The 25,647-nt window shown below is 50.4% G+C and overlaps 8 protein-coding genes across 8 annotated transcripts; 4 read left to right on the forward strand and 4 right to left on the reverse strand.

Annotated features, from left to right (window-relative positions):
* Positions 1 to 635: 635 nt before the first annotated feature.
* Positions 636 to 4,697, forward strand: IAR55_006209 (uncharacterized protein; the record flags this gene model as incomplete). The annotated part of the gene is made up of 9 exons (XM_066949296.1): positions 636 to 1,011; positions 1,095 to 1,232; positions 1,310 to 1,458; positions 1,523 to 2,386; positions 2,462 to 2,683; positions 2,757 to 2,952; positions 3,014 to 3,143; positions 3,213 to 4,242; positions 4,347 to 4,697. The coding sequence occupies 9 exons, from the start codon at positions 636 to 638 to the stop codon at positions 4,695 to 4,697; spliced, it is 3,456 nt and encodes a 1,151-aa protein (XP_066800304.1).
* Positions 4,698 to 5,140: 443 nt separating this feature from the next.
* IAR55_006210 (glutamate-tRNA ligase) lies at positions 5,141 to 7,611 on the reverse strand (the record flags this gene model as incomplete). The annotated part of the gene is made up of 11 exons (XM_066949297.1): positions 5,141 to 5,278; positions 5,399 to 5,568; positions 5,670 to 5,787; positions 5,862 to 5,913; positions 5,973 to 6,358; positions 6,413 to 6,562; positions 6,625 to 6,801; positions 6,866 to 7,036; positions 7,084 to 7,131; positions 7,184 to 7,294; positions 7,366 to 7,611. 11 exons carry the CDS (start codon positions 7,609 to 7,611, stop codon positions 5,141 to 5,143), a joined length of 1,767 nt encoding a protein of 588 aa, XP_066800305.1.
* Positions 7,612 to 7,840: 229 nt separating this feature from the next.
* IAR55_006211 (uncharacterized protein) lies at positions 7,841 to 8,969 on the forward strand (the record flags this gene model as incomplete). The annotated part of the gene is made up of 6 exons (XM_066949298.1): positions 7,841 to 7,906; positions 7,966 to 8,122; positions 8,189 to 8,247; positions 8,320 to 8,435; positions 8,495 to 8,805; positions 8,866 to 8,969. The coding sequence occupies 6 exons, from the start codon at positions 7,841 to 7,843 to the stop codon at positions 8,967 to 8,969; spliced, it is 813 nt and encodes a 270-aa protein (XP_066800306.1).
* Positions 8,970 to 11,079: 2,110 nt separating this feature from the next.
* Positions 11,080 to 11,751, reverse strand: IAR55_006212 (uncharacterized protein; the record flags this gene model as incomplete). The annotated part of the gene is made up of 1 exon (XM_066949299.1): positions 11,080 to 11,751. One exon carries the CDS (start codon positions 11,749 to 11,751, stop codon positions 11,080 to 11,082), a length of 672 nt encoding a protein of 223 aa, XP_066800307.1.
* A 474-nt stretch (positions 11,752 to 12,225) lies between these two features.
* IAR55_006213 (uncharacterized protein) lies at positions 12,226 to 17,224 on the reverse strand (the record flags this gene model as incomplete). Its single annotated transcript, XM_066949300.1, has 23 exons — positions 12,226 to 12,366; positions 12,427 to 12,538; positions 12,614 to 12,765; positions 12,839 to 13,001; positions 13,069 to 13,197; positions 13,276 to 13,412; positions 13,549 to 13,705; positions 13,800 to 13,937; positions 14,002 to 14,049; positions 14,102 to 14,187; positions 14,249 to 14,374; positions 14,435 to 14,494; positions 14,588 to 14,774; positions 14,859 to 14,975; positions 15,038 to 15,340; positions 15,525 to 15,692; positions 15,781 to 16,055; positions 16,119 to 16,460; positions 16,534 to 16,603; positions 16,662 to 16,667; positions 16,747 to 16,792; positions 16,852 to 16,927; positions 17,081 to 17,224. 23 exons carry the CDS (start codon positions 17,222 to 17,224, stop codon positions 12,226 to 12,228), a joined length of 3,183 nt encoding a protein of 1,060 aa, XP_066800308.1.
* Positions 17,225 to 17,518: 294 nt separating this feature from the next.
* Positions 17,519 to 19,237, forward strand: IAR55_006214 (uncharacterized protein; the record flags this gene model as incomplete). The annotated part of the gene is made up of 1 exon (XM_066949301.1): positions 17,519 to 19,237. One exon carries the CDS (start codon positions 17,519 to 17,521, stop codon positions 19,235 to 19,237), a length of 1,719 nt encoding a protein of 572 aa, XP_066800309.1.
* Positions 19,238 to 19,482: 245 nt separating this feature from the next.
* Positions 19,483 to 20,686, reverse strand: IAR55_006215 (uncharacterized protein; the record flags this gene model as incomplete). The annotated part of the gene is made up of 3 exons (XM_066949302.1): positions 19,483 to 20,142; positions 20,216 to 20,326; positions 20,399 to 20,686. The coding sequence occupies 3 exons, from the start codon at positions 20,684 to 20,686 to the stop codon at positions 19,483 to 19,485; spliced, it is 1,059 nt and encodes a 352-aa protein (XP_066800310.1).
* A 1,986-nt stretch (positions 20,687 to 22,672) lies between these two features.
* IAR55_006216 (calcium/proton exchanger) lies at positions 22,673 to 25,377 on the forward strand (the record flags this gene model as incomplete). The annotated part of the gene is made up of 10 exons (XM_066949303.1): positions 22,673 to 23,296; positions 23,365 to 23,513; positions 23,582 to 23,644; positions 23,702 to 23,796; positions 23,851 to 23,879; positions 23,929 to 24,006; positions 24,061 to 24,250; positions 24,310 to 25,105; positions 25,163 to 25,279; positions 25,356 to 25,377. The coding sequence occupies 10 exons, from the start codon at positions 22,673 to 22,675 to the stop codon at positions 25,375 to 25,377; spliced, it is 2,163 nt and encodes a 720-aa protein (XP_066800311.1).
* Positions 25,378 to 25,647: the final 270 nt, after the last annotated feature.

Raw genomic sequence — 25,647 nt, forward strand, 5'->3', positions numbered from 1 at the left:
GCAGTACCAGCAGTCCATTTCAGGGAATTAATCGGTCGAGGTGGTTGTAGCAGCTTGACCTTGAACGCGTGCAATTCTTCTTCCGCCACTAGTGCGTGGAGAAAGAGAAAAGGAGACAACAAGCAGTCAACATGGCCGCTCGCGTTTCAACACACCAAAGGATCGTCTTCATCTCACCCTTGACACTCGATACATCATATACATACATCCACACACACCCGATTCATCGGGTGCTTGCTCGTGATCGATTTCATTTCGAAGGTCAGATCGTAACCGTTTCATCGGACGGATCAACAAAACCAAACAAGAGACGGACGGACAAATACCGACGAGGTGTGTTCGCTCACGTTTGATGGAACAACAACAGGGTCTCGTCGACTTTGGATCATCTCCGACTTCTTCCATCTTTCACACATATAGCATCTTGCACTTTGACTATACCTTGGATACTATGCGACGTCATGACGGATCTGCACAACGACCAATAGCTTGACGACCTCGACATACATCACGCAGGCTACGACAACTTTAGAAAGACGCACTCCTCTTTCACCGATATCGCTTTCATTCAGACCAAGTGACCCGACCCCGCTCAAATACACCTTAAACGCAGATATCTTCGATCAGACGACCCCATGTCAATGACGGCCCCCCGCCCATTCGCAGGAGGAGGAAGCTCGAACCACGCCGCTTCCTCGTCTCCTACCACCGCCTCTTCCCTCAACTATTCCCAATACGGTTCCAACTCTTTTGCAGGAAACAGTATCCCACCAACTCGTCAACTCTCGAACCCTCCTCCATCGGGATACGGACCCTCTTCAAGGGTCGGTAACGGAAGTGGGAGTGGGCCTCCTCCCAGAAGCATGACAGGAGGGTCAGGATCTGGGTCCGGAGCTGGAGGAGGACTCAGACCGCCTGGTGGTGGGAGTGATAGGAAAGGGGACAGTAGGGAAGTGGCAAGAGTACATTGGAGGGCTTTGAAGGAATTTTTAGCGTCCTGGTTGGAGAAGGGTAGGTCCATGACATGGTCTCATCTACGTTGTTCTGGTATGGATGGAACTACGTGCTGACGTGGTGATGCTATGACGTCGCAGAGTCACCGTCTTCCCGAGCTTCGGCAAGAGAGAAACTCACTCGCTTGACAAAGCTCCAATTTCAAGAACTGTCCACCGATGTATATGATGAGCTCATGCGTCGAATGGCGGTGGATGCTGGTAATCCGGACGGCAATGGTGAGTGTCTGGCAGATCGTGTTTCGTCTGCGTGGAGACTGCAAGAGTAACGAGCACTCACCATAAGTTTGCGACAGTCCCGTTCCTCCCCGTGAGAGAAGATTTTCATCCCAAGCGTAATCAGGCCAGACAGAAACTCGCCACTCTGCCTAAGAATAGGTTCAAAGATCTTGCCAGCGATGTGTACTATGAGCTGCGCAGGAGATATCCGGAATTTGAGGAAGAGGTGAGCCGTATATCTCTCCCACGTAGCTCGGAGCGTTGATGACTAACAAATGTGCTCACAATAGGCGGCCCGCAACAACCAAATACAATATGATGAACCTCCTCCTGCACCTGGGCCTCGTCCTGCCTACTCCCACTCGTCGTCGCAGCAATCTCTCCGAGATCCTCGAATTCGTGAGAACCCAACTCCTCCTCCCGTTCGCCCGGAATTCGATCGACTTGTGTCTTCTTCCTCATCACAACATCAACGTCAAGGGTCTCGAGGGATGTCTCAAAGCAGTCATAAGTCCAGACCTTCCCGGGATAGAGACGAGGAGATTCTATCGGATAACGGACGAGGACAGCTGCAACAGCAAAGAACTCAGGCGAACCCAATGGCAGCGACAAATGAAGTCGTCGTTCCCAATAAGAGTCGCTTGAGAGAAGAGGAGATCGAAGTCCCGTATGCTAGAGATAGTCAAATTATGGACGACAGGCGGAGTCAGTTGTCATCCCGACCGCAAAGCAGGAGTAGTATGGGAGGACGAGAAAGTAGGGCATCGTACGGTCGTGCCGGGTCGATAGTGGCGGATGACGCAACACCTCAAGCCCAGACTCGTGGGGAACGCGAAAGATCCAGGACAGCTACGGCTCGGGCAGACACCGGCGAAATCGTCTCTCCCGGGTTGACCGACGACAGAGAATACTACGATAGAATGTCTTTCTCGTCAAACGTGACGAACAAGTCGAAAATGGCTCAGCAAGCGCAGGCCAACGCTCTAGATGAAGAGAGGGAACAGAAGTTGAGGGCAGAGTATGAGTTCAGAATAGCAGGGCTGGATAGAAAGGTGGTCAGTGCCGAAAGGGAGCGGGACGAGGCGAGACGTTCCGAAGCGCAAGAGCGAGAGCGGAGGTTAGAATGGGAGGATGAGGTCAGAGGGTTGAAAGAGGTAAGTTTCACAACCATCCGTTCAGGTTCTGCTCACGCAGTACGGACCTCGCTGAACTGTGTCTGGGCAATGCAGCGCACCGCAACTCACGCTTCAGCTTTGAGATCACTTCAGCATGAACTCGACCTAGCGAAAGATGCTGTAGAAGCTGCGAAAAAGAGAGCAGACCAGTCCTCCAATGGAGCAGAGGAGGAGATCGCCCAGTGGAGAGATCGATATGACAGCTTAGAAGATGAATATAGACGGCTAGAAGAAGAGAAGATCGCCTTAGAGTCAGGTCAAGGACGCGGAGGCGACGTGAGTGCACGATCCTTTGAATCTGGATGAGAAATATTGCGAGAATAAGCTGACATACGTATGTAATTCATAGTCACAACAGGCTGCAGTGGAGTTGCGATCTGAACTTCATTCTCTTGTTGATGAACTCAATTCACTTTCGACGCGAAATGACGAGCTCATGACGGAACGTGAGCAAGATGCGATGCGGATGAACGAGATGGAGGCAAAGGTTGAAGAATACAAGCGCAAGTATGATGCTGTACGGATTGAGCTTCGAAATTTGAAAGGTGTGTACTGCGAGGGTATCCGATGGCAATGTCAGGCTCAAAGCTGATGCATATTGGACAGCCACATCAACCATGTTCGTTTCCAAACCTGTGACAGACGACCATTTGCCCGCTTCCGCCGATGGGAATATTGCAGACGTGAACGTTTCAGCATTCCAGAGTGCTATAGACGGTCTTCTGGCTGCTGCAAGGTGAGCTACCGCTGCTGGGTGGTGGACGGCACTTGAGCAAAGCTGAATATAGTCTGCTCGCTCTGGTAGATCGTCAGCGCCCTCCGGTGTCCTCCCAGCGATGAAAGCTATTGTCGAGGCGATCACTGAGATCGGTGAGGATGTCAAGACCTTTGAAGCTCGTCCCAATATCGATGTGGACGTTTCCCGGCTCGAATCATTGAAACACGAGTCAACGACCCGTCTCAACAATCTCATGCAAGCCGCTCGTAACCACGCGATGGCGTCTGGATTATCCCCGGTGTCGCTACTCGATGCCGCAGCTGGACATCTGTCTTCTAACGTGGTCGAGATTATCAAGCTGCTGAAGATCCGACGCAGCGCGAAGACAAGCGGACCCGGTCAGGACCTCCTTGGAGGCAGGAGGAGGAGCAGTCTGAGCATCAAGGAAATGGTGAACAGGGAGAAGGAGAGAAAGGAGGAGGTGAGAAGCGCCAATGGCACATGGGATCGGGAGTACGGCAATGGGATTGAGGAACGGTTGAAAGAGTCTCAAAGCTCGAATGGACCACCAGTGATGATTCGACGACCGTCAGACGATCAACCCTCGCTACCCTCGAGGACGTCGACATCGACCCCGATAGAGAGTGTTAGGCTGAACGGTTCAAGTTCTGCTAATACTACGATGACTTCACAACCTATGTCAGCTCAGAATTCCATGAACTCCATCGGGGGTGGTAGTAGCGGACGACCAAATCTGAGAATAAACAGCTTCCAGTCTACCTCATCTATGGGCAGATCAGATTCGTTTGACCTCGAGAGGAAGTCATCCATGATGAGTGATCGTGGCGTTGGTGCGGCAGGCGGTAGTTCTTCTCTTCCGAGTAAATCATTGGTGGAACCACGTATCGGGAATGGTGGAGGTGCGAGATCCCCTTACGAAAGAAACGGTGGTGAGAGGGAGAGTATGAATTCAACGGGATCAAGTAGTGGAGGTCCTCTGACCGCGCCAGATCCGTATGCGGGCTCAGGTGGGCATCCGGTACAGATTGGAAGAGGAGAAGAGGATGAGGAGAGCCAGGAGGAGGTGGACGATGGTCGAGAGTGGGATGATCTGAAGGTGAGTTGAAGTGCTTTAGGTTGTTGGCTCTGGAAAATGGTGCAAATAGCCAGATTCCATTTATGCAGAGTGTGAGCTGACATTGCCATATCCAACTATCATAGCCATATCTCAATGCCCAATCTTCCGCACTGGTCAATTCGATCCAAAACTTGCTCGCTGCGATCCGTACCAATTCCTCGCCCTCAGCTTTGACTGAACATTTATCCGAAGTGATCGCCATCGCCTCGTCAATCGTCGCAGTCTCCTCGAACGCCCTCCCAGCTTCGGTGAGAGGTGAAGGCGATGGACTCTTGAGAGATCTGGTCAGTAATACGAACAAGTTGAGCGAGGCGCAGGAACAAGGGAAAGGCGGAGGTGGGTTCGAGAAGGGTTTGAGACAGCAGATTGCGAGTGCGAGTTTCGGAGTGGCGAAGAGTTTGAAGAGTTTGATGAAGTTGGGTGGCGCAGAGTGATCTAATGAGAGAAGTATCTGTCGACTAAGACCCGGGGGCAAGAAGGAATAACACACATTGCAAATACGCACACGTTACGCCGAGGTAATGGACGGTGAGGAAGGCATGGATCTATATTGGCCTTTTTACGAAAGGGGTCTCTTGAGCAACAGTTGGTATCGCGGTGCATCTAGTGTTGATGTACAGTACTTTTATTATGATACTTCCATTTCCATTCCCATTCTTTTTCGTCTGGACTTGGATTACAAAACGTCTGAAGAACGAAGACACATATGATGACAGATGGATGCCATTTTGTTGACGATCGATCAGGTGTTATCATCATGACATAAGTCATGTCTCTATCCCCGTATACCTTTCACAGTGGGAACTGAACCTGGCCCCAGAACTTAGCCGGATTGTGAGATGTAAGTTACAGATCTACACGCTTCTACTGTATCACACTACTCCTCCCCTGATCCTTTCTCGCTCTTTCGCCTCTCCAACTCCAACCCACGAACGTGCTCTTCCCCTCTTCTCAATCTCGCAAGACTCTCATCCAGACCCAATATCGTTATGAGTTCCGGTATACTCGGTCCTTTCTGAAAATGTCCGAGATCGAACGTCAATATCAATCAGCTAAATATACTTCCTCTTTATGGTCCTATACCTGCTCCACTCTAATTGCCTCGAAGTAAAGTAGAAAACGCCCGCTCGCTCACCCGTCGTTCTGTCAATGCATGTCTTATAGGTACCAAGAACTTGGATTTCTTATCAATCTTCAATTGGTCGATCAATGAATGGATAGCCTCCCACACTGTATCTTCGTCCAGACGGCCGGTGATAGAAGCTCGTGATTGGAGAGTATCCGCAAACAGATGGGTATATTGACCTGCCAGACGAAAGGTCAATCAGCCCTCGTGCGATTATAGACATCGCCGTTTGGAATGGGCGTGGTATGAACTCCGCTGATAAGGGATAGATGCTACTCACAGTATAATCTCGCGTTCAGATCCTTTAGGATCGATTGTGATTCGTGGCATGTATATGTCGGAGGGAGGAAGTAAAAGATGGAGTGCATCGGCATATCGGTGAGGACAACTGCTCGGGGCTGAAGAAAACGCATGATTCAGCTTCGTACACCCATCGCCGAGTCATACAAAGCGAAAAGATGAAGCAACGTACCAGCTCTGCGTCGAACACTTTCTCGACTAGATCCATTTTTTCGACCAGCTCACTGCATCGCATCACAATCAGCTGCTGCGCTTTCTTCGTTGCGTTGCCAGCACCACTCACCACCCCTTCAAAGCCTTCTCCTCCCTCAACAACTGTTGAAACCGCCCGACCAATTCTTTCCTCTCTCCCTCTTTCTCTCCTTCCGCTTCCTCCGATTTTCCCACGCCTATCATCCCGCCATCCTTCCCTAGTCTCCCAGCTTTTCTTCTCAGAGTCATCTTATTCAGGAAATCTAGCTTTCCCACATTGACAGCTGCTTTGCGATGATTGATGTGCGACACGTCGAACGCTTCGATGATCTGAGGTAAGGTGAACACTTCGTATAGCGAGTGACCGTCCGTTCGCACATGAGGATCGAGTGGAGACGCAGATGACAAAGCGGCATGGTAGTCCCATCCCATCAACGCGAGGAAGTTGAGGAGAGCTTCAGGCTCATAGCCTTGTTTCTGAGCCGACAAACTTCAGCGCCCGTTCTCATATACAAAGGCAGCCGAGCTCACCATGTAATGCTGAACGAAAGTATCGCCTCGTCTCTTGCTCAGCTTTGTCCCATCTGGGTTGCATAACAAAGGTAAGTGGGCGAACTTCGGTGGTGTCCAGCCGAAAGCTTTGTATAGCGAATGATGCTTCGGTACGGACGGTAACCATTCCTACCAAACGGGATACCGTGAGCCACATCGTCCCGGAAGATCAGGGTTTCCCGATAGCTTACCTCGCCTCGAAGAACATGAGTGATCTCCATCAGATGATCGTCGATCACACTTGCCAGATGATAGGTAGGCCACCCGTCAGATTTCATCAATACAAAATCGTCAGATCCAGATGTGGTCGTAGGTTGATTGTCCCCAAAGATGAGATCGGACGGAATGTCCAACTCTTCCGGAGTGGTCTGTAGAAGGGGCGAAATAGATCAGCATACGACTCTGTCAATGATCTTCTGAATCCACACTCACATTGTACCGAACAACATACTTGTGTCCAGCCCTCTTCCGTCTACCTACTTCTTCGTCCGTGAGATGTTTGCATCGTCCATCGTAGCTACGTCTTAAGCCTTGTTGATGTAACGAAAGCTTGATCGCTTCGAGTTCGGTAGGCGAGCAGAAACATTCGTACGCCTCATTTCGCTTCACCCAGTGTCAGCAGATTCAACAGAAGTCTTTGATCAACTTACCGAAAGAAGTTCCTTGGTGTAATGATGATAGATGTCGAGTCTCTCGGACTTTCGGAGCAGGTCATGAGCTATCAATGTCCACGGGAAATCACTAGCTCACCTGAGTGTACGGGCCATATGATCCGCCCCTTCCCACACCTTCGTCGTAATCCAGTCCTGCCCAATCCAGAGCCTGACGCAGACTATCCACAGCTCCTTCTGTATATCTCGTCTATCGATTGTCGATGTCAGCTAAGTACTTTGTCCTATTTGCCGAAGATTAGTCGATCGAAAGAAGCTCACCCTGTCTGTGTCTTCAACACGTAAGAGCCATGTTCCCTTCCATTTCCTAGCTAGAATATGGTTGAACAATGCCGTTCGCAACCCACCTAAATGGAGATGACCGGTCGGAGAAGGAGCGAATCGAAGTCGGGCACCTGTCGTTGATGATTCGGCCAACGAAGAACTTGTTGACGTCGAGTGACATCTCTTGCAAGTAAGGCTGAGACTCTTGCTCGCTCGTATCAACGGGCGTAACGAATAACCCATTGCGCTCTGCCGTAGTGAGGTGGGTATCAATGAATAAGTATGGAAAGTAAGCGTTCGGATTCATCAAACATTTTCGGAGGTCTGAAACACGAAAACATCGAATACCTACTGTATCTTCCACGTCATCACTTCTACCGTAGCTGGTATCTCAAGATGCTCAGAATGATATAACTATATATTCAATGACATTCCAGTTTCTTTGTCTCGGTCTGATGCATACCCATACAACATGACCACATTCTATCCTGCTCAGACGTTCGACGCTGGTAGCTTCAATGGTTCCACTCTCATATTGGTAGGTTCACGGTACCAGGATCTGGGACATAGCGCTAAACCTACCTAAACTAATCACAGCCTGCCGTCTCGCTCGGTAATGTTCCGCAACTAACAGCCGACCTGCTCGTCGCTTCGCTGGGACTGAGAAGAGTAGGATGGATAGGTAAAGGGGATACGGTAGCTCCTTTCGCAGGAGCTGGAGAAGACGGCGAGATCGTCACCGGTGGTCTGGAAGGTGAGCAACAGGAGTAATCAAGCAAAGTGGAGGAGAGACGCTGACGATGCGTGCGTCTCTCAACAGTATATGGACAACCGGGCAGTGAAGTCTATGTCGTTCAACAGAGGTCCCCAACTTTGAAGGTGAGCTGACCAACCTCCTGATACGGTTGAGTATAGCAGCTCATATTCTGTCAAACCTCTTGTCCCTTTCAGACAAAGAAAGACGCCCATGTCGCTCTTCTACATGATTTCATAACCGCCAACTCTTTCAGCTCCGTCATGATACTTACGAGTTTAGATGCGGCGAACCAAGATGATGCGCAACTGTTGTGAGTCGGCTGAATTCTACTTGAAATCACGGGCATCTAGCTGATATTCCACTCTTCAGAACACCGCACCAGCGTGTCCTTCCTCCTCATCTCCCTTCTTCCCCGCCGCCTCCTATCCAACGGCTATCCGATCTTTTCCCTCCGCTCAACCTCAACATCGACGAATCCGCTCATTCATCCTTCCCTTCGTCATCTGCCACCGCACCATATCCACCTTTCCTCCCTGCTGCAGGTCTCACTCGACGCTTGCTCTCCTCATTGGCTAGCGAGAATATCGCCCATGGCGCAGTCACAGCGTGGTGTGTAGAAGGCGATAATCGTGGGGACGCAATAGCTCTTGCTGGCGTCGTCTTGCAAACATTAGGCATAGGTGAGCTGTCTTGTCCACATGTAAAGCACGGATAGCTGACGGCTTCACTGTCCATGCCAGAGAATGATGTTCAACTGCAAGAACCGAGTTCGTGGGAAGGCTTGTTCGGGACGACAGAAGGTTGGAGTGGAGGCATGGGCGCTGATTCAGAGTTATATGGCTAGGCGATCATTTGCATGAAACATGTTCTCCGCGACGACTTGCCCGCTCTGTGGTACTGGTCTGACTCGATTTTTCAATAACATCAACATCTTGTTTGGAATTTAAAAATCTTGGTTCTGATTCCGCTTGCAGGCTAGGACACTTGTTCTGCACTAACAAGGCTTGCCCCATACTGAGAAGATCTGGGGGGACCAGCCCAACTTCGGCTTGAACATGACGAAGACAAAGGACTGGCCAGGTGATTGTCACCATTCAACGAAGTATCGCGGATCGACAGCTGTAGTCTTTTGCGCTTGGAGTGGATAGGTCGCACAAAGGATGTCAAAAGTTTTCTTGGTCTTCAAATGGGTTCAGGATCAGAACACCTCTCTTGCATTTAGCCCGAGGATCTCAATCGTCACTTTACTCACTCCGATTTCTGGCCAATACAATGACAAATACAAGGCTCCAACCAATCGACGCCGACGGTCACGAACCACGGCGCTCTTGGGGCGAACTGCTCTGTCGGGAAGATCCAATTTCAGTCAAGCTTGAAGAGACTCCACGACCACTATCCCTCGTGCCACTCAAGCCCTTTGGCGCCCCCTCGCCTACGCCGGATATTCAGCGATCGCTTGTCCCTCTGTCGTCATACATTGTATTATCGGTGACTGCAAACTCGTGTCCGAAGCTATATGAGGGAGCCGAAACTCACGAGGCGATTCCTGCTCCCGGACGCTATGCCGAATCAAAACACTCTGCTCTTCTGCCAGAACTCCCTCCCGCCCCCTCTTGGTCTCGATCACGAGCAGAATCCGCATCGTTGGTGATGACGCGGGATTGGGTCCGGAGTGAGGACAGTGCCCTAATCGATATATGGAGAGGCGAGGTGGGGCTTTTACCTGAATTGAGGTTTGGTGCAGATGAAGGGGTGTTCCCTCCCGAGTGGTGTATGGTTCATTGCGGATGGGGCGAGCTGAATCCTCATTCTTATTCCGAAGGGCCGACTGGACATAATGAAGCGGAGAGCTGCACATTGGGAAGAGAACGTCACGACTCGATGATGACCTGGCAAGATCGCAAAGGCAATCGTACGCAGGATCGTAGGACCGCGGGTTATTTGCTGGGGAAAAGGAACGGGAAACAAGGGATGTTATTGACCGTCTAGGAGACACACTGACATTGGGAACAATGGTTTGGATCGTACCGTAGAAAGCTCGCTTCGGCCGAGCTGACTCCTGAAGGTGGCATTCAAGCTGAACCTAAGGGGGATTTCTAACTTTTCCGTAACGATGAACAGGTGTTGTCACGAGCTGATTCTCACATCTCCTGTATCCTTTGTTTGTCTTGTCCTACTTCTAGAGGATAAAGAACACAACAACATCTCTACATTCATTCCTCACCCAACAGACCCCCTGTAGAACTCCTCCTTCCGTCATCTCCACACGGACTTGGCGTCGACCTGATGCTGATATCTGGGCTGTAGCCGATAGCAGGCCCGTCGACTCCCATAACCTCCACATCTCTTGACGACTCTCGTTCGAGCGTGTGGGCCTCAGCCGTCAATGGACCTATCACGGTAGTCGCCTCGTGATCCTTGTCCGACTCTGTACTCGCGTCGAGAGGTAAATTACGGAGGGATGGTCACCTGTGTGATTGCTAGGTGTTGGACTACTGTATGGAGTGGCGTTGGGCGAGACCATTTTCGGGCAGATGTGCGGAGGACCGAATCTTGTATGTGAGGCGCAGCTATAGAAGGTGCACATATGGAGATGCGGACGAGATCGTCATTCAATGCTCAGGTTTGACACATTGTATCGTAACGTTTCTCATAAGACAGTACATGACGGAAAGCGGAGGATGGAGAACTCTGTGCTCGTAAGATAGATCAATGTCACGACTGGCCTCAGGTTTCGATGCCAATCCGCTCACCTCCGTGATTCATGCCCTTCGTGACACCGGTAGATACTTTGCGAGCATTGCCCATCTAATGCTTCTGTCGAACTTCCATATCCCATTGTATCTCATCGTAGGTCCTTCCTCTTCCCGTCTCAGGATCCCAGCTCATCTCATCCTTCTATACTTCTCAATCCTCCTACCTTTCACCAAACCCTTTTCTACAGAGTAATTATCCTAAGGAGGGGCTCCATCGCCGTCCTCGCCCTCTCTGAATTGCGGGCCATCTTCTTCACTACTCCGACTACTTCCTTCCCTTGATCTGATCCTCGTACCCTCCTCACCATCATCATTGTTGTAGTGTTCATCCTTGTCGTACGCTTGGAATCTCTGTTTCCGCCTTTGACATCTCCAAAACCACGTCCCCATCCATATCAAGATGACGATGCCCAATATAGCAGCACCGCATGTGATATAGGTTGATAGCGATCGTGCAAACGAATGGAGGGAGGTGCTGTCTAGTGGATTTGACGAGGGCGGGGTTGGCGAGGGAATGGAGGAGGCGATCGCGGTGGCGGTGGCGGTGGCGGTGGTGGTTGCGTTGATGGTGAATGGCGAAGAAGTTGCGAATTCAGTCGGTGTCGCGTTGATTGATTTGAACGAGAGGTAAAGATGCGGGGCTGGTTCTGATGGCTTTGGCAAAAGTGAAGTAGACGATGTCAAGTGATCAGACCTTGGTCGAGAAGCGCTGGTGACAATGACACTTGCAGACGAGTTCATCGTCATACAGCTGAGCTGAGCTGACCAGAGCTGACCAGAGCTTCCCAGGTGTTTCTTATCCGCCAACTCCAGGAACAACGGACCACAGATGGGATTGGTCGTGTTACGATCTTGGAAACCTCGATCCATCACCCTCACTGCTCGTACTGTCCATGAATGGTGCATATTCGAGCACAAGACTCAAAATTCCAATCTCGACCAAGCGGACAGTCAAGGGACGCAAAGATTCAGCGGAAAGTCGTACTGCAGATCAGATGCTTGTGTCCCGCCACAATTCGAAAAGCAACTCTGAACAAGACCCACAGAGCTCTGGCGCAGATTCGTAAAATATCAGACGATACTCACGACTCACCACAGGATTCGTTTAAGCACTTGACGGAATGCACTGTGCTGGGATCGCACACCTTCAGAGCCTGGAAATCAACATTTTTCCATCGCCATTGTTCATTCTCGACCTCACGTTCGATGCCTTGACAACGCAAATCTCGACTAGCTCAGTGGTGTCAAGTGTTACATGTCCTCTACGCTATCCAATGGGTGTCCCCGGTCTTCTCAAGACAATAGTAGGAACCAACCCACTCCACGTCAAATTCAATCTGCCGCTTATTTCTTAGCTTTAGACACTGCCTTCCCTTTCGCAGATGCTCCTTTCGGCTTGACAGCTTTGATCAATTTGTCTTTCGTCACGTCGTTCACTTCCTCTTCTTCTTTCTCCGATACATCATCAGGTACCGGTTCATCCTCCTATGAAACGTATTGACTTAGCGAATTGACGAATAGCCGCGCAGACGCTCCTACACTCACCTCGAAGACATCCTCGTTATCCGGTGCAGGTCCTGTATCTGCAATCTTCTTCTTCGAAGCTGCAAACATGTCTCCTTTGTGAAAGGCGATAGGGTGATCGGCCTTGTTGTACCTAGTCATACACCTTCAGCGTTACCTGTGTCGCGTGATGCAGCTTTTGAAAGAGCTGCAGCAGACAGTCACTCACTGTCTCGTGAAAGCGGATTTGACCGCTGTAGGGATCTTCTTCGTGATGATATTTTCACTCATCGTGTCCACTCCAAGTTCCACGAGCGCATCCCAATCGTCCTTCCCGAGATAATATTCGTCCATGTACTCAATGGTCTCCTCGACGGCCTCCTAATGATTGAGCAGCCGTATCAGCCCTAGTGTATATGGGATTGCGGTGGAAAGTAGAGTGAAGAAGACGTACCTGGCCACGCTGGACGAGCGGTAAGACAATTTTGCTTGCCAACAAGGGCATGTACTGTTCTCTGATCTCAGCCCGACTACCAGAGACCCTCAGTCTCATGCGAATCTGAATATCGGTGAGTTGTCGTCCGAGCTTCCCTTGCTTCGAGTTTTGGCCCAACCATCTTTGAGAAACGAGCGCCCGATTGTCAGTATCACTAAAAATTGCTCATAATCCTCGACGACACGCACTGAGGGAATGCAGGTCCCCAGGCTCCAGGCCCACCTCCTGTACTTCTCATTGGGCCGTAGATCAACGAAGCGGGCTTTACCGTTGATGCAACGGCGTGTAACGGGAGTAGCGACCAATGTTGTTCAGAGCTAAGGCAGTGGCACAGGAGGTCAGCTCCCGTCGATGCTGCGAAACAATCATCGGTCGAAACGGAATGCATCACTCACCCATGAATCATGCGGTCAATCAAATCTCCGTCTGAGACAGAGTCTGCCGCCTTGCTGAGGAGCTCCAGATGTTTAAGATCTTTGGGCGGTCCGTCCAAGTTGTTAGTCAGAGCGGGGCTGGTCTTGATGTAGTGTTCCTATTTGATCAGGGTCATCAGCTTCAGCTCAGCCCAGTCAGATTCGGATCAGACCGAATTGACGACTTTCGAACATCGATTGACCACATTGATGCACCCGGAGCCGCACTGATCATGATGAAGTCGGCCCACTCACCTGCATGAACAAAGGCACAAAGCTGAAATCGTGGAAGTACAACTCCATCCTGTCTCCGAGAGTCTCCTTGCTTGTTTTTGAGAACGCATATGGTCCTGTCAGCTTGTCGATGATGGTGAATGGCGTTAGGATGGTATTCTTCTCATTCAGCTTTACTCTGATCCAATTACAGATTGATCAGCGAGAAATTGAGCGACTTGAAGTGGTCCTTCATTTGACAACCCAGCCAGGGAATCGAAAGCTAGGCTTACAGATTCTTTCCTTCATCAAAGTCCATCTGATTCTTGCCGAGTTTGTACGTCGAAAGCATGTTCAAGACCTGTCTGATATCCGAATTGACTCCCTTGACCAACTCATCCACTACGTTTGGCTGGATTTTCATCTTCTCTCTATGGGTCAAGATGATAATGTCAATCATTCTTCGGGCTTCGAGCGTATACGCCGATCACCTACTTGAATAGGATTGACATGATTCTTGATCTGATCTCGGCCGGCTGAGGTCTGCATGCTGTGTGAGCCACGAGCATCTGAACGAAGGCAGAGCACGATTTACCGTCTGAAAGTCATATTGTAAGTTGTGCCTTGAAGCGGCTTCATCTTCTGCAGTGTCCGATCATTACAGATCAAGACCATCGGTATCTGAGAGAAGGCATGATGAGCCTGAGGTACCCTAGCTCTTTCAAACTCATGATTCGCTCACTCTGGTCTTTTTTATCAAGCCATTCAAAGCTCCTACTCCGCCTCGGTCACCGGCCGACATTCCGTCCACTTCGTCCATGATCAAACACGTTCTCGAATCAACCCGAACATCGGCAACGGTGGTGCTCTAATGCATGAAGCGAATTAGCAACTAGTCTGATTCTGACGAGGGGTTCAAAGGCCTCACCTTTACTCCTGAGCCTTGGAAGAAGCCATCTAGAGAAGCGTTATCGATATTTGTGAAGTTCTAAAACCCACGACAGTCAGCTTTGGGCTCAGAAATCTGCATTGGGTCTCGCCTCGCCAGCGCCAGCGCCTGAACAACGGAGATTGAATCCACCTCAACAAGTTTCTTGCTTCGGGCATCACTAGCATTCAGCTCGATCGGGTTATACCCCGCTTGCTTCGCCATCAGATGCGCTGAAGTCGTCTTTCCGATTCCCGGTGGTCCAGATATCAGCACAGCACGATATATACCCATGCCATCTTTGCCGGGCTTCTTGAATCCTGATTTGTAGTTCTTTTGCCTGAAAACCGACCCCCATCGTACGATTAGTATATAATTCGGCATACTGCAATACAGATTGGGAGGGCAGACGATCGGGACTGACCACTCTTGAAGCCACAGACCTAATCTCTCGACAGGAGCTTTGTTGCCGCAGATCTCCTTGAGGTTCTGAGGAGCGTATTTGGTTGTCCATAATTGTGCTGACGCTGGAGCGACTTTCCTGCTCCCCAGAAGAAATTAGCATCTCCATGAAACCCCCTCTGTCGATGATTCTCTACTCACTTGGCCGCGATTCCCGTCCCTTCCAGAGCCTTTTCCTTTCTCTTCCGATCCCTCTCTTCTGCCTTTTCTCTTTCTTCCAATTCTCGCGCTTGCTGTTGTATTTTCTTTTCCTCTGCTTCTCTCTTTTTCGCGGCCTTCTCATCCATCTCTCCACCAGCAGATCTGGATCTAATGAATTCTAAGAACTCGTCCTCGGTCATTGTGGGTATCTTCTTCTCTGTTATCGTTTTGAGTTTCGCTGCTCCAGCGTTGTCGCCAATCACGACGTAAGACGTTTTGCCAGACGGGCCGGAAGTGATTTTGCTATCAAGTGATTCAAGGCACCGTCAGCTGTCAGGTTGACAAGAGTGCCGACGCCACGCATAGAACAAGGTGTGCCTCTCATGACGAGAGAAGACGGTTCACTTAATACGGTTGGGGCACTTTGAAAGACGGTTGGGAAGATCGAATGGGGGCCAACGCTTGATACACGCAAACAGGTGCTTACCCGGAATAACGCTTGACCAATTCCTGCGCCTCCTCTCTTCCGAGACTTTCCAATTCACCAGTGAAGACGAATGTCAAACCCGCAAGACAGTCCGGCGCTCCCTCAGGAATCTCCTTCGATCCTGGAGCTCTCGGTCCCGCCGACCGAGCTGCAGCAGCTGCTCTCCAGCTAGAAGAAGTCAGTTTCGTCACTTGATCGACGCATCTGTTCGCTCCCTTGGAACGGCCACTCAGGCAGGAGGTACACCTTGACCTACTTGAATGTGGATTTCTTCTTCTCACCTCCCCCATCCTTCTCTCCGTCGTCCTTCTCTTCGAGCTTCGCAGCAGGTTTCTTCGCAGGTGTAGTCTTCTTTACCGGGGTCGCCTTCTTCGCTGTTGTGGGCGCTTTCCTTGGAGTGGCTTTGGATTTCGGGGCAGCTTTTGATTTCGCTTTGCCTTTCTTCGGTCGATCGTCGTTGTCCTCGTCGTCGATGAACTCATCTTCGTCAGATTCGGATTCGGATTCAGATTCAGAGTCAACTTTGGTTGGCTATGTGTACCAGTGTCAGTCGGGCATCGTGGGGCGTGAAGACATATATATCAAAAGACTCACGGAAGGCTCTTTCTTTTTCGCTGGTCCTTTGCCCTTTGTCGTGATCGTCGGCTTCGACTCCACCTCTTCTTCATCCTCGTCGCTTGACTCCAAATAATTGACCTTCTTCCCCAAACCACCTCCTAAACTCTGTCTCTTTCTCGCTGAAGGTCTGACATCCACTTTTGCCTCCTCATCCTGATCTTCGTCAGAAGAAACGACCAGCTCTTTCCGTTTGGCCGGTACAGGTTTAGATTCGACTTTGACCTTTGTCGCAGCAGAAGACTTCGCCTTGGTCTCAGGCTCGGACTTTGGAGGCGGAGTCAAGCTTTCATCAGATGAGTCGAGAACGATTGGTTTGTGCTATGCGAGTATAGATGCTATCAGATCAGCTGTTCGACTGTACTTGACGGTAAGAGGAGAGACCGAAACGTACAGAGCTAGAAGACGATGAAGCGAAGTGTTTCGAAGTTGTAGCTTTGCTGGAAGCAGCGGCAAGCTTTGAGCTGTTGCAATATGGTCAACTTCTGTTGACCATCCAGCAGGTCCAACAAGCTGACTCACTTGACACTGTGATGGCAAAGGAATGTCAAATCGGCATATTAATGACCAGGCCATTCTTGCTGCCAAGGGAAGGTTGTGAACATACCTCGGTTTCTTCTCAACCTTTTCCTCCTCTTCGTCATCGCTGTCATCTGAATGGACACTGCAATCAGCTCATGAAGAAAGCCTCCGTTCTGTGTGATAAGCTGACCTATGGTGATCGGTTTCTTCCCCGTCCCACTCGCTCGATTCGAGCCCGAACCATTCCTTGCAGTCGATGTCGATCCCTACTCCATATATCAGCTTGAGGTACTGTTGGCCCAGGGGCAGGGAGATGACCCACTCCAGCTCCGAACTTTACATAGTCGCAATCCATCGCATCAGTCTCTTCTCCTCTGCACGACCTTCATCTCCTATTGTACACCAGGAGCTCGACTCACAAATCCCCTAATATCCCTCCCGGCAGGTTTATCGTCCTTCTTGATCGCCGCCGATGTGTTAGCCTTTTTCTTCTCCTGACTCTGAGTTTGTGATTTCTTTGGCGATTCACTCGGTCTACTCGATTTCGGAGTAGATGATGGCATCGTGAGTGATCCTTTAGTAATGATTCAGACCCAAGTATGGGATGATGTCAAAGGTAAGAAGAGCAACCCAAAGCAATGCGGGATTGATTGATTGATTCGACCTAGATGACGCGTGGATCGGGATGACTTTGGTGAATGAAAGTAGTCAAATAATGAAAAGTGGAGGGGTCAAGAGTGTACGCGACTTTTGTTGTCAACTATACTCGACATCCCTCACGACCAACATTTCAAAGTATAGGACGGGGAACTCTGTACATCAGAGACTGGCTATCTGTACGATACTAGGATACCAAGATGGCTCCACGACCAACCAAACGACGAAGAGCGGCAAGTCCTGCATCCCCCGACCTGACCGCGCTACCCACAGGCGCTCCTCCTGACCTCGACCACGATGGCGATGACGAACCTTCCGCTTCTCACCTGGTCTCCTTCTTGACGGGATACCACGATCATCATTCGTCCGGTTCCTCTTCAGAAGGCGAAGGTGGGGACCGCGATGGATTCGAACAACCTTCGGACGATGAAGAAGAGGATGATGACGCGGATCTTGATCTGGACGAAGAGGATGATGCAGCTACGGAAAGTAGGAGGACACCATCCAAGAGAGGGAGGACGGGTTTGGTAGGAAGTTCAACGCCGAAAAGCAAGGGCGGCGGCGGAACTCCCAGACGAGGAGGGGGAAGAGGATCACGAACACCCGGCGCAAGTGGGATGACGCCTCGAAAGACACCGAAACGCAAGACTGCTTTAGAGGAAGAACAAGATCTGGTGGGTCTTGGAGGAGGAGGAGGTATCATCCAACCTTCCAAAGCGGATGCGTATTTCTTACTGGCATCTCGACCTTCGAGAACATCAGGAAACTCTTATTCTTCACTCGCTCGACCACTGTCACAGAAAGCTTACGACAAGTATACATCGCAATCATCATCTTCACGTTCGACCCTTATTCCTCCCGAAACCTTTGAGGAGCGATACGATCAATGGTCAGCCGAATTGGAAGCCGGGTTTGGACTGCTTTTCTATGGATTTGGATCGAAGCGATCCGCGATCAATCGCTTTGTCAGGGAACGGTTGGCGAAACAAGGCCATTGCGTAGTCATCAACGGACATTTCCCTCAACTCGGGATAAGAGACGTCTTGAGTCAGATCGAAGATACCTTGGGTGTACCACAGGAAATTCCAGTCCCGAACAACTGTACCACGCCAGTGGATCGATCAGCCCATCGAATATATGCTCATTTCCTTCCGCATGACTCTATACCTGCTTCGAAAAGACGTGAATATCCATTGGCGAAAGCACCTCTATATCTGGTCATACATAATATCGACTCACCGTCCCTTCGGTCTCCAAAAGCGTTGTCTATCCTCTCCTTACTGGCGTCTTCACCTCTAATACGACTCATAGCGACGTACGACCATCTCCACACTCCGTTGATATTTTCTTCGACCCTTACCAACTCACCGCCGCACAGCATCGCTCCTGGAGAATGGAAGGGCACGCCACCTCCTTCCAGAGGGTTCAATTGGCTTCATCACAATCTGACCACCTACGCACCATACACTCTCGAGCTGTCGTATCTCCGCTTATCGGCTAGTGCGACGTCATTATCACTGTCCGCAGCGGGAGGTGCAGGTAATGGGATCTCTGAAGAAGGAGCATTACAGATCCTTCGTTCCGTACCTCCTATGGCTGCACGTTTATTGAAATTACTCTTGACTCGTCAACTGGCAAATCTACCTCCGACACCGATCCATCATACCGCCCATCCAGCCGCTCAGATCGCTCCGATCTTCGCGGTGGATAATGATGTCTTGCAAGGGATGGCGAAAGATAAGTTTGTGGCCAGAGAACCGGAGCGATATGAAGCCTTGATAGGTGAATATAGAGACCATGGTCTGGTGGTGGAGGCGGGATTGGATGGCGAAGGTAGGACAGGTAGATGGGTGTGGGTGCCATTGGGTAAAGCGGCGGTGGAAAGAGTTTTGGAGACTATGAAAGAGGTGGAGGTGTAGACTGGTGGGATGGAAGAAGCCGGACTTGGTACTCGGAGGCGACTATATCAAAGTGGACTTCCGGGCGTTTCGTGATGATGACCAAGTTGTGGATCATGTGGATCATACACACTTAATTGTATAAGATCGCAACAATGCAACACATGCGCATGCCAGATCATGAATATGTTCATCCTTGTAACCTTACAAAACCATATACAACCCATCCCCTTAAAAAACCAAAGGATATATGAGACGCGTTTGCCTTAGACATCTCTCTCCGAGCTCTCCCGAGCCAAACCCCTCATACCTGCATCCAACAGCATCTCCAGTCCGCTTCCCGAGCGCTGTCTCCTCTCGTCGTTCGAGGTAGTGGGGGAAAGAGAACCTCTGTCTTTGCCCTTGGCCGAGTCTCTTGGACAACAGCCTCTCTTCTCCTCTTGCATCCTGATAGGAGGAAGCGCGTGTGAAATCACACCAGGTGATCGCGATGTGCCTCGAGCGGGAGAAGGAGCCCGGAGAGAAGAGTTGAGAGATGGGAGTTGCCAATACGATCTCTGTTGAGATGGTTCTCTCTCTTTGTCCATTAAGACGGTTGTTGGCGGGATCGGTGAGGTCGAAGCATTCGAAGAAGGTGCAGGAGGAGGTTGCATGTATCCCATAGACGGACTCGGTCCAGCATTCGCAGGGAGAGGAGGCGAGTTGATGCCGTCCGAAGCGCTACCGGGTCCTCGAGAAGAAGTGAGGCTAGGCGTTCTCTCGATGGCGAGTGCAGGAGGAGGCATGTCCAAGTGGGATGGGGAAGCAGCTTCGTGAGACGGCGGCATACCAATAGGTAAAGTCGAGGCAGCGGCTGCGGCAGCTGAGTGGAGAGAAAGTCGAGCTTGAAGGATAGTGAGTCGGGTGTGAATGACGGCGGTGAGGCGCTGAAGGTTGCAACACAAGAATAAGCTTAGATGTGCGACCACCAGGGTCTATTCAATATGATTGACGACGTACCTCTTCCTCGGCCTTCTTGGCACCGAGAATACTGAGCAACAAGTCTCTATCTCCCTCTCCGCTCTTCCTGAACGAGTCGAGTATGCTCGAGAGAGATGCAGGAGGAGCGGGCTGATTGTAACGAATCGACAAAAGGTCAGCAACTGTAGTCAAGTTTCATGCATTATTCGATAGGTGACTCACCAATTCTTCTTCCCACCATTTTCCACCAGCGTTACCACCGAATGCCACTCCCAGACCGATACTTGGCGTCTCGCTCATATCCCTTCTTGATCTCGGAGGACTAGGAGGAAGTTCTCCGTTCGGTCGTGGTCGTGATGACGAAGCGACGGGAGGAGGCTTGGCGTTGACCGGATGAGCGTATGGGTGGTGTCGATAGTGGTGTGATTGCGGTGCGGCGTAGGCGTGGGCGTGGGCGTGGGGATGAGGGGAATGAGAGTGGCGCGATGATGGACCGGCGGTAGTTGACATTTTGTTCGAGAGGTGGTGGGAACTTGAGTGACTAGTAGATGATTGACTTGATCGATTGTATGCGAAAGAGAGAAAGTAGATGGCAGAAAGGAAGAAAGTAGGGGGATGGGAGATCTGCTTTTGAATCAGGATTTGTGGTGCTTATGCAGTACCGGGAGATGAATGGAACAAGGTGCGGTCTTGGCGTTTTTTCTTTTCTTTTCCTCTCGGGTGGTTTTGAATGCCAAGTGCTTATTCTCGTCTCCTGCTACTCGTCGATTTCCACGGTTGCGAGGTGGGTTTTATGATATGGTTTCTACAGCTTTGTGTATGTCCGGGTGGGGTGGTGATGATGATTGGGGAAGCGATATCTGTGGATGCAGAGGTGGGTTTGTGTGTGAAGGGAAGGTGGGTCTTCTTTCTGCCTCTATATCAAATGCATCGGGAACGAGTTCTATATAAGCCCTGTGGTGATTATTCTTGGAAAAGCAGTGAGGTATGCTGTATGCTAATAATGGGTGATAAACGAAGTCTGCCAAGACTTTTCTTCCCTCTCTCTCTCGTTGGGGCTGTTTTTCTGCTTTTTCTCCTTCCCCTTTCCCTTTGATGATCTGCCAACACACCCGCACACCCACAGTTCCTGAGCCAAGGCGAATCCGATTACGATCACGATCACACAACGCCTGTCACCTACATCATCAGCGTGGGTATTTCTGGAAGGGACGTGCCAATTTAAGCCAAGGAAGATCTACGAATACTCCCTGGTGCTCTTTCAGAGACGACTTTTGGCTAAAAATGTTGCTCCACAGACCCATTGGTGCACGTAGACACGTCTGTACCCGGCCGCTGGCACTCTCTCTACGAATTCTCTCTGTGAGATTGTCATGCCATACGTCTCAATGTTTGTGATCATCATGTCATATGGGAGCATGTTTAGGGACCGGATGAGCCTGCACGCGTCCAGAAGGGGGAGCAAAAGACCTGATAGAGACGCAGGAGGAGGGGAAAAAGAAGAAGAAGATAAATATAGATCAGACTAGTTCCGCACGTACGCATCCCGCAAACGCAGTCGCTCTCATGTCTTGGCAGAAATCCATCCGGTTTATTACTGGAATCGGTAGTTAAGACAGGATCTGATATTCTATTTGGGTACACATCTCATCATCCACCATGACCATATGAAGCCCGTGTCCTGGCTGCTTTGCAAATGCCAAGGCTATTACGGGATACACTCCTGCTGATAGACGGTAGTGACTTTCCACGCTTCGCCCGATGACCGGCTCTCTTGGTTCAAAGAAACACCTGTATCAAACAGAGCTTGGCATGTTGGTCTTTTGTGCTTTCGCTCTCCAAGTGCCCTCTGTTCTCTCGGCGGCCAATCCACCGGTTGACCGAATCTTGGCTCAACTCTCCTCGTGTCTTCTCGGGCCGAAAAGATGGTGGACCAAACGAGCAAGTGGGTAGGGAGTAGGGCCAATTGCGACGCGGTGGGATCATGGATCTGAAACGTTGCAGTACGGTCCTGTCTCTCGGACACGAAAACGTATCAACGTCTTTTTGACGTCTGTTCCTTGTTCTTCTCGTATACCACAATTGCAGGTTGGTCGGACGCGGTCCACGACTTGACATGCATCAGACTTCCACCCATCGTAAAGACGAATCGAGTCTGCCAGCAAAACAACCAGTCTGTTCGGCCAGCGGTGTGTACAGTGACACTTGACCAGATCGAGACAAAGCAATGCCAAGACCGCCGAGACATTGCTTATCCATTGTTCTGACATCGCATCATAGGTGTATCACGCAAATGCACCGCATGGGTGTAGCGCATCATTTCTGGCTCATCGTCTGCGTCCTTATCGTCGCTCGTCCCGTTCCATCCGACAATACTACAACTGCGTTGCCACCGTTCTCTTTCACCTCTTTTACTCACATCATCACACTTGACTGAGTGGACACTTGCACCGTCGCAAAGCATTTCTACCCACAGAGAGACAATCCCTGCGTTCAATGACCGTGACTCCAACTATCGAATCTGAGCCTGAACCGGATATAGAAGGTCATCATAGACCTTACTCCCACAATATTCACAGAACAGAACGAGAGGAACCAACTCCCATCAACACAGACGTAACGACAGCCACTCCTACTCTCTCTAATCCTATTGGTGCCACCAGCGGCAACACCACAACAGATACCGATCCAACCCAAGATGTCGATCCAATTTCTTTCGCCGAGCCGATTGGACCCAAGAACAGTCCACCACTCGAATACGGTGCCATCCGATCAAAAGATTTCTTCTCCCCCAAAACCATCTTGAAGCCTCGATCTCGTCCGGGTCATGCTCGATATCCATCAATCACCATCACAGGTGTCGAAGACTCCCCGCTATCTCACGAGGAGGTCCACACCGGCAGTGGTGGTGGCAAAGTTGAGATCGATCATGATCATGAAATCACAACGATCCGATCCAACTCGGAACCCGCTCTGCCCACCAACTTCACGAGGAATAGATTGGCACCATTGAAAGGGTTGTCCATCCCACTTCCCCCAAAGATGGGTCCACCAGGTGGCGAAGAGGAGAGAAAGATCAAGAAGCATTTCGATGAACCGACTTGGGGCCAGTGTTTCAAGGTGCGCACCCTATCTTTTACTCCTATCCTACTGGCGAGTTACACTTGACCTGACATTGGTTCTATCAGAACACGATCAAATCCCAGCCCGCACTTTGCGCCACGCCGATCATCCTGCCAATCGCATGGGCACTCCATTTCACCCATCAGAACCCCGTGGCGGTATTCGTCACTTCTCTGATTGGTATCGTTCCGCTTGCCGGTGGTCTCGGTTTCGCGTGAGTGTCTGCCATCTTCAAGCGGCAATCACCAAGTCCACTGCTGATCGATATAAATTGTCCTACAGCACCGAAGAGCTGGCACACCGAGTCGGAGAATCATGGGGTGGTCTGCTGAATGCAAGTTTTGGGTGAGTTACTGATTCATACGCCAAATCAGTATCGAGTCCTGATTTTGTATATTTCAGTAATGCCGTGGAACTGCTTATTGCCATTCTCGCTTTGGTCAAGGGCGAAATCGATATCGTGCAAGCCAGTATGGTTGGAAGTATTCTCAGTAACGGTAATTTGCTTTGTTGTTTGCTGTATTGGTCACTGATCACTCGCTGCTTGCCAGTCCTACTTGTACTGGGTATGAGTTATTTCGTGAGTCATCGTCAAGATCGTCTAGTGAATCTCGCTCACCCAAACTCAGGCTGGTGGTCTTCGATTCCATGAGCAAATCTACACAGTCATTGGAGCGCAAATGCACATCTCACTCTTGGGTATCTCGGTATGTCTGCTCTTTCTCTTACTATGAAATGATCCATACTAATTCCACCAATAGTTGATGGCGATTGTCCTTCCTGCGGCGTACCACTACGCCTATCCCTCAACTTCCGAGATCGTCAATTCGACTCGAAATGGTGCCTTCCAGCCTGAGGGTGAAGAGTTGGCCAATCTGCTCAAGATGTCCCGAGGATTGAGTTTCATCTTGTTGGCGGTATACGGCATGTTCCTTACATTCCAGCTTTACAGTGAGTAGTCACACCAAGGTCAGGCAAAATCCCGTTCTCGGCTGACAGACGAATTACAGCCCATGCGTACCTGTTCCGCATCCCTCGAGAGAAGGTACAGCACCCTTTACCCGGTCCCGCGCCTCATCACGAGCACGTCTTCCCTCGACCTCACTGGGTCGATTCGATCGTCGATTCTTCAAGCTCTTCCAGCTCATCATCGGCATCGTCCATCCGTTCAGGAAGGAGCGAAAGGCATTCGCCCTTCCGAAGATTTCGACGATTCTCCGTGGCTTCTCGAGCTCGACAACGAAGTCATTCGGATGTCGCAGATGCCTCTACCACCGAGGGAATACAAGGGGAGAAGACATATAGTCCAACCACGACTGGCGGCAGTCCTACTTCGCCCACCCACACAACCGACACATTGCGAATTCCCGCCTCTGGACACGGAAACCATCACGACACAGAGTCGCAGTCGTCGTCTTCCGATTCAAGCTCAGAAGTCTACGTCGACGAGGATGGCACAGTTCATGTCCAGCCCAAGGTCAGATTCATGTTCGCCATGGGAATGCTCTGCGTCATGACCGGTTTAGCTGGTCTCACTGCTGAATGTCTCGTCGGTTCCATTGATGGGTTGACAGAGACGGGGAATGTATCGAGGGAGTTTGTAGGATTGATCCTGTTACCCGTCATTGGTAATTCGGTTGAACACATCACCGCAGTCACGGTTTCTGTCAAGGATAAGCTGAACTTGTCAATGTCGATTGCTGTTGGATCAAGTATTCAAGTATCGTTGTGTCTCTTGCCTATCCTGGTTTTGATCGGGTGGGCAATCGGTCAACCAATGTTGTTGTTCTTTGATACCTTCGAGACGTCAGTCACTCCTTCATCTGACTCTGACTTGGACCGCTTTCTCTGACATACTTGCAGCATCGCACTTGTGATCTCCGTGTTACTCGTCAACTTCGCCATTTCAGACGGGAGGACAAATTACCTCGAAGGATTCGTCATGATGATGGCGTATCTTTCCATCGCCTTGGTCTGTTGGTGGGTGTCTCCATACTGCCGATTCCGCCAGCAGCCAATTGCGAATGCCGTAGCTGACTTTCTTCTTGTTTCATAGGTTCTATGACCCGGCTGTTTGATCGAACATCATCAAGCAGAGCAGAATCGAGAGTTCTTCAAGACCAGCGATCAAAGGCTTCTTTCGTACAATTTCGTTCAGTAGTTTCCAACACGCTTGTTCGAGTGTCCAGTCGAGTGAGGGGACAAGGTACTCGAAGTATGGAATTGTAAGTGATAGTAAACATACATACATGAATATGAATTGTGAATACGAAATATGCAATGAGCTGGAGGTGTGTCATGAATACAACTGTCCTTTGACTTGGTCCCCACTGTTCTATGTAAAGCCT

This window comes from Kwoniella newhampshirensis, chromosome 13 (assembly GCF_039105145.1).
Source record: "Kwoniella newhampshirensis strain CBS 13917 chromosome 13, whole genome shotgun sequence".
Lineage (NCBI taxonomy): Eukaryota > Fungi > Basidiomycota > Tremellomycetes > Tremellales > Cryptococcaceae > Kwoniella > Kwoniella newhampshirensis.